This window comes from Quercus robur, chromosome 9 (genome assembly GCF_932294415.1).
Source record: "Quercus robur chromosome 9, dhQueRobu3.1, whole genome shotgun sequence".
NCBI lineage: Eukaryota > Viridiplantae > Streptophyta > Magnoliopsida > Fagales > Fagaceae > Quercus > Quercus robur.
Genome location: NC_065542.1, coordinates 41,958,123 through 41,965,100, shown reverse-complemented (window position 1 = coordinate 41,965,100; position 6,978 = coordinate 41,958,123). Strand labels below are relative to the sequence as shown.

Below are 6,978 nucleotides of genomic sequence, written 5' to 3'. Positions count from 1 at the left end.
TGTATTTTGAAAATTTAAGATGTAAATTGCAATTTAGAGTATAATTATAGTCGATAATGTAACTTTCCTACTTAAATAATGGATATAGTTAGTTTTATAAATAGATTAGAGGAGATAAGTCCAAGCCCGAAGAGCGGCAAGTCGTTAATTCCACAGATTATTACCAAATGAAAGTGGATAAAAGTCTCCGAATAAACGTGTCAAAAAGGGGCCCACGACAATCCACGACTGTGAGGCGGCAGACCAAGCCACGCGTATCTTAGATTCATTTGACATTTCCCATCTCTGTCTTGTCTCTCTCTCTCTCTCTCAATCTAACAAAAAAGAAACTAAATTTCACTAACAATAGTATAAAGCTTTAAAAAAATCTCTCAGTGCTAGAGAGCTTCAACAATTTCGTTTTTTCCTTTCTACACTGCGAAACAGAGAAAAAAAAAAATGGACAAGTTGAATCTAGCGCAACTGGGTGAGCGTTTGAAGAACCAAGGAGCTCAAATGGGTCGAATGGTCTCCGGAAAAGTGAAGGAAATCCTTCAAACCCCAACGCCGGAGTCGAAACTGGTGGACGAGGCCACTTCTGAGACGCTAGAGGAAATGGGTCCCAACTGGGGACTCAACTTGCGGATATGCAAGTTGATCAACGCGGAAGAGATTAGCGGGACTGAGATCGTGAGGGCCATCAAGAAGAAGATCTCTTCTGGGACTGGGAGTAACAACAATGGCGCGGTGGTCAGCCAGAGCCTGAGTTTGGATTTGTTGGAGACTTGTGCTATGAACTGTGAGAAGGTTTTCTCTGAGGTGGCTTCTGAGAAAGTGTTGGACGAGATGGTGAAGATGATAGAGAATCCGCAGACCCATCTTGGGAATAGGAAAAGGGGTTTGGATTTGATTCGGGCTTGGGGGCAGTCCGAGGATCTCGCTTATCTACCTGTCTTTCATCAGACTTACATGGTCAGTTTATCTCATGCTGATTTTTCTATTCTCATGTTTGTAATGGGTTTTTTGTGCGTGTCTTAGATTTATTATTTTCTAACAGCTTAACCTTTTGGGACAATAATTTATTAAGTAATTTGATTTCAAACCCTATTTAAAAAGCTGAAATTTGGACGTGTTGGGCCTCACTTATTAAAGGTCTGGTTCCGGAGGAGTGTTAGAATAATGGTTAAACAATGCTAGGTGACTTCTGGGTGCAAAATACCTAGGGGGTTGCTGCCTGGGGCACAGTTAGCAAGGTTGGTTTTTAGGTGCTAATCTCAGATTTGAATTGGTGATTTTTCAGTGAACATCATTGAGTTATGATTTTAATGTGTTAGATAGTAATAGCAACTAAAAATTAGTGAGAGTAAAGGCGCACCCTGCAATACTGTAACTGTTGTAAGGTATGTTTAGTGACCACTTGGGTAACAACCATTTAGCTATGAAGAGCTTCCTGATTGGGTCCATTAGTACATTTGGCCATATTGTATTTCCGTGGTTTGATTATATGACCATTAACTTGAACGCTATGTTCCATCTATCTGATGGGTCCAGTCGCCTGCATCTTTCTCCCGAAAGTTCTGCAGGGAATTTTCCGAACGGTGCCAACCTAATCTATCTTCTTAAGTATTCGGTTAAAAACTAAGGGTGTGTTTGGTTTAGGTGAAAAGGGGGAGGGTAGAAAATTGAGGACAGAAAATGGTAAGGTGATTGGTTTTTTCCTCCATTTGGTTGGCCTGAAAAGGGTGTGACCCGGTGCTTTCCATCGGGCCTACCAATACAAATCTGCCTGATGGAGGAGAGAAAATGGAAAGGCAAATAAGGCAATCATACGAAATCTCTAATGTACCTCTTTTTAATTTGTCTTGTTTGCAACCAAGATATGCACACAGATCATTAGAGGAAAAATTTTTGGAACATAAAAGAACTAGGAGCTTTGAGGACCACCCTTCTCCTTCATAATAATGTTGCAGCTCATTGACCCATTTTATCAAACATGTTTCATTGTTTGTCTGTTTGTTTTGGCAAGCTCAATGTTTTTTTCAACAATGTTTTGTTTTATTTGGTCCTCAAAATTCTTGCTTATGTGGGTCTCTCTATCTCTTTCTCTCTTTTTTTTCCTTTCTTTCTTTCTTTTTTTTTTTTTTTTTTTTTTTTGTGGGGGGTTGGGGGGTGCTTGTAAATTATATTTTTATATTTAAAAAATGTTTAGGAATTGAATTTGCAATGGTTACTATGCATCACTGTGCATAGCCCTTGGTATGAGAATTTCATGTTGTTAATATCTTTTTTTTTTTGGGTGGGGGGGGGGGGGGGGGTGTTCCTTTTATTTGGGGACTTCACATATTCCCTTTAGCAGTATGCTGAGTGCTTCAGGGATAGCAAGTCCCCTCATATTAATCCATCTAAATCACTTTGTCAGCTGTCTCTTTGTTGTCTTGCTGATCATTATAGGGTGGTACATACTGTCAATCTTACTTCCTAACTTTCCATTTTCGCTTCTTTGAGTTCATTAGTTTATTTACCTTGTATACCATTATGATCTAGAACCTATAGTTGTTGCTATGTTAAATATCCTTTTTTGATTGCAAATGTATGGAGATATTAAGATGCTATTGTTTTTAGATACTGAGTAGTAACCTTTACATATGCAGTCTTGTAAAATATTTGTCTCATTGAGAATCCCACAGTGGCTGCCTAAGAGCTTTCGCCTTTGATGGGTCTTGAGAGCTTGTGCTACTTTAATCCTTCCTTGGATGTCTAAGGCCTTTAACACTGATGCACATTGATTTTTCAGCGGTTTAGTGTTGTTTTTAACCTTTCTGAAAATTGTATGATTATTTTAACCTGTTAGATTATGAGTAAGCATTTTTTCTTTCTTTTGTGGGTTCCTGAGGTGTCATACCTGGAATTGAACATTATTTTTCTATAGTTTTTGGAAAAATGTTGATGATGACAACCCCAAAGGCTTTTTTCTCTAACATTTGCAGTGGCCATCTAAGAGGTTTCGCCTTTGCTGGGCTTGAGAGCTAGTGTTGCTCATTAATTCCTTGAATGTCTGAAATTATTACCCACTTCACCTCAGAATACAGACATTATTGGCAATGGTGTGGTTTGATCAAATTTCCTAGTTAGTCAGGTCCTTTTCTTTGTTATTTAGATTTCCCAACGCTAAGTTGCTTAAATTTAGTTGAAGTAATTTCTTATTTTTCCGCACAATTGTAAAAGTTTTATTCTCAAATTGGTTAATCTTATTGTCTTATCTTTTAGTAAGATGACATCTTATTCTCTTCCCATTCTAAGTTCAAGGCATAGGGTGAGGTTTTGGGTTCAAGACCAATTGGGTGTGTGCGTAAATTACCAATCCAAAAAAATAAAATAAAAAGGTGTAGTTATTTAGTTTGTTATATAATATGATGATAATCCAAAGACTTGTTTCTCAAACCTTTGGCAGTGGCTACCTTAGAGTTTTCTCACCTTTGCTATGCTAGAGAGCTAGTGCTCCTTCAATTCTTCCTTGTATGTCTGAGGTGTTTATCTCATCATACTATGTGATATTGTTTTTATAGTTTAAAACTCCTTTCTAAATAGATTTTTTTTTCTTTCCATTATGCCACTGAAACTTGTCGTTCAAATGATTTTCTAATGTTTGAAATTGAGCACCATATGTTTTTATTCTAATAATAATTAGAAAGCTGTGACATAGGTGCATTTTCTATGTTAATGTTGATGATGACAAATCCAAGGTTTGTTTCTCAAAACATTTGCGAGGGTCGCCTAAGAGCTTTCGCCTCTGCTAGGATTGAGAGCTTGTGCTGCTCAATCCTTTCTTGGCTTTGTTAACATAATAATCTCTGCAGCCATTTTTTTGTTTTCTTTTTCCATTTACCATGTCTGGTGTTGAGATTTGAATTAATTAAAAACAGGCTAAGTATTGCATGTGACTGCTTGGAGAAGCACTACTTAATTGTAACAATACCAAAGTATTTGCTCTCAAATCTCAATATTACTGTAGCATTGATTTCAACTTCATACACTCTGTTGGAGGGTCATAGGCATTGCCACATCTTGAGATTGTAATTACCATAGTTCCGTTGCATCACAGTGAGCAATTATGAGGAATAGCCATTCTAGAATAATCATTTTGTTTGGTTCATTCTTTGATTGCTTTGAGAGTTTTTTTAACAATGCTCATTGGGTTCTGATTTTTATTTAGAAGTTGTAGGCTTTTGTTGGTACAATAAAGGGTATCATTTTTATTGTAGGTGTGTCAAATATGAGATAGCTGTGTAAATAACCATTATCTGTATAGATAAAAGATAAGGACAATAATTTCCTTTTTATGTGTAAATAAAAGATAATTGTCAATGAGATTAGTAAGGATAATGACTTTCTTTTTATTTGGGACTAAACAAAGTGGATGGGTAAAGAAACAAAATAAAATATGCGATAGGTTCACAGTTATAAAGTGTCATCTTAACTAATTTAGCTAATTACACTATTTTTTTCTTACAAGATAATTAAATAATTATTTTGTGTACAATGAACGAACAATTCTATTTTATGTAATAAGGGCAAAACAGTAAATGGATATAAACAATATTTCTTCCTCTCAATCAAACAAAGAAAATATATATCCATTTTCTATCCGCCCACTTTTTCATCTCTACTGCCAAACAGACGTGATAGAAAATTGATATTTTCTCGATCCTCTTACTTTTCTAACCTTCCTATTTTTTCTATTCTCTCTATTTTCCATCATTTCAATCAGATGGGGCCCAACCCAAAAGAAATTTGAGATGTGGTAGAAATTAGTGCATATTAGATTACAGCTGGACTCCTGCACAGTTTAAACATTCTTAACAGATAAGCTATAACCTATAATGGGTCAGCTTATTTTCAGTTGGCTTGGATTTTGATACTTTTGAACCTTTTTTTTTGAAATCTTCTTTACCCTACCTCTCTTCTTCTCTCTTGATAAGGAAAAATAAAAAAAATAAAAATTTTAAAAATTTTTTAAAAAAAAAATTGAAAATAAATGATAATAAGCAGGACCAAAAATGTGTTTGCCTTGGCCTTTTAAAAGTATAAGTTATGTTCAACTTCGTTTTACTCATTACTGATGGTGCCTTTTGGTTTGTTACATTTATTACTGTCTGAATTTAATGACTCTTGACACTTCGTTATATGGCATTCTTAGTTCTCGTGTCTAAAGATATTGATGTTCTATCTCTGTTCTGGATGTTATGACAGAGCTTGAAAGGAAGAAGCATACCTCCACTTGTACAAGAAGGGAATTCACTTCCCATGCAGTATTCCTTGGAATCATATGATCAACAGCCTCTGTCTCCACCTGAGAGATACCCTATTCCTGACACAGGAATGCATGACACAGGAGGTAGTTCACTCCCCTTTAGTTATAGAATCCTATCCGTTGAAGAAAAGAAAGAGTATCTTGTTGTAACTCGAAACAGCCTTGAACTATTCTCCAGCATATTGAACACCGAAACAGAGCCCAAACCTTTGAAGGTATTTTTCTGACTTCTAACAAGAAAGTAGTATTCATAAATAAATAAATAGATTGTCTTTTTACTCAAAATTTCAGTAGTTTCATCTGTTCCTCTAAGCATCAAATTGTACTCTTTAACTTCAAATAAATGCACAATTCTATGACATTGTTCTCAGAGGAGGTCCTGTTCCCCAATTTATCTAAATATAACTACCTAATATAGATGAAAATCTTTTCAGTGTTTGGGTTCTTTTGATTTATGTGATGTTGTGTATGTGTGTGTTTCTGTATTTATATTTTATGGCGTATACCTTGAATGCATTGTCATAAATGTTCTAGCCTGCTAGGAAGTTTTTTGACTTAACCTTGTAATCGAGTAGTTGTGTGACTTCTCACCTTAATCCCCAGATATGTGTATAGATGGAAGATAAGTGAGAACTGATAGAAGTTCTTGTGCTAATGCAGGAAGATCTTACAATAAGCATGTTGGAGAATTGCAAGCAGTCGCAGCCTGTCATTAAGGCGATTATAGAAAGCACCACTGATGATGAAGGGATGCTGTTTGAGGCTCTATATCTTCATGATGAGCTTGCGCAGGTGATCTCCAAGTATGAGCAGTTGGAAGCTGCTCAAAAGACAGGAGAACAACAACCTGAAAACTCTGATCCTGTTAACTGTGAGGACTTGGAAGCTGGCCAAGAGCCTGGAGGAAAACTGTCTGAGAATTCTGATGCCTCTAAGAGTGAGTTAGAAGCTGCTCAAAGCCTTGCAGGAAATCTACCAGAAAAGGCTCATGCATCTGAGGCCAAATCACCTGCTCTTGTAGGAGCTCATAATGAGAACAAGTTGGTGGATTTCCCAAAAGGAGAGAGTGCTGAACCAAGCAATGAGAAGATAAATGATAAATGAGGAAGTGGGTAGTGAGGTGGTTTTTCTGCCTGTATGTATGCTTTGTCAATGTTTTTCAGGGGGCACATCCTCTATTAACTCATAGCTCCTTTTTTGCCAATGACTTGAGCATCAAATTATTGTAATTGGTGAGGACTGAGGAGTAAAATCTAATTTTAGGTTATTGTATTTAATCATTCCCTAAACATACTAATATACATGGCATGGTGTATCTTTGACCTTTATAAGGGCTACTAACTTGTTTGTGATCTTTCTTCCTAGTGCCACTAATATTCAATTACTTTTCTGGTACTAGAGCTGCGTGTTGCCACTGGTATCTCATTTTTTATTTGTGTTTCCTGCCTCTTGCCAATACTTCTAACCATAGTTATCACTTATCATAACCGAAGTTTAACTAGTGGTTCATTGGTTGAATTATAGATTTATTATCTAACTAATAAATATATTTATAAATATAGAAAATAAAAAAATAAAATAAAAATAGGTCATTTATATATACTATAGTTATCACTTTTTTTTGACTTCTTTAGAGCTTGTCATGTAGGATTTGGAGCTCTCATATTTTTCCACATCAGCATTATTTA

The 6,978-nt window shown here is 36.0% G+C and overlaps 1 protein-coding gene and 1 non-coding gene across 2 annotated transcripts; both read left to right on the top strand.

The window, feature by feature from the left end:
- Positions 1-298: 298 nt before the first annotated feature.
- On the top strand, positions 299-6,644 carry LOC126698453 (TOM1-like protein 2). The gene is made up of 3 exons (XM_050395683.1): positions 299-951; positions 5,230-5,505; positions 5,951-6,644. Exons 1-3 carry the CDS (start codon positions 439-441, stop codon positions 6,392-6,394), a joined length of 1,233 nt encoding a protein of 410 aa, XP_050251640.1. The 5' UTR covers positions 299-438; the 3' UTR covers positions 6,395-6,644.
- On the top strand, positions 2,344-2,442 carry LOC126701328 (small nucleolar RNA snoR99). The gene has a single exon (XR_007647306.1). It is a non-coding gene; the product is annotated as a small nucleolar RNA snoR99 (small nucleolar RNA).
- Positions 6,645-6,978: the final 334 nt, after the last annotated feature.

Bases quoted from the DNA above. Each gene is read 5' to 3' on its own strand.
- LOC126698453 (XM_050395683.1), top strand. From the start codon at position 439: ATGGACAAGTTGAATCTAGCGCAACTGGGTGAGCGTTTGAAGAACCAA. The intron at 952-5,229 runs GTCAGTTTATCT...ATGTTATGACAG, and splicing joins TCTTTCATCAGACTTACATG to AGCTTGAAAGGAAGAAGCAT. The intron at 5,506-5,950 runs GTATTTTTCTGA...GTGCTAATGCAG, and splicing joins CAGAGCCCAAACCTTTGAAG to GAAGATCTTACAATAAGCAT.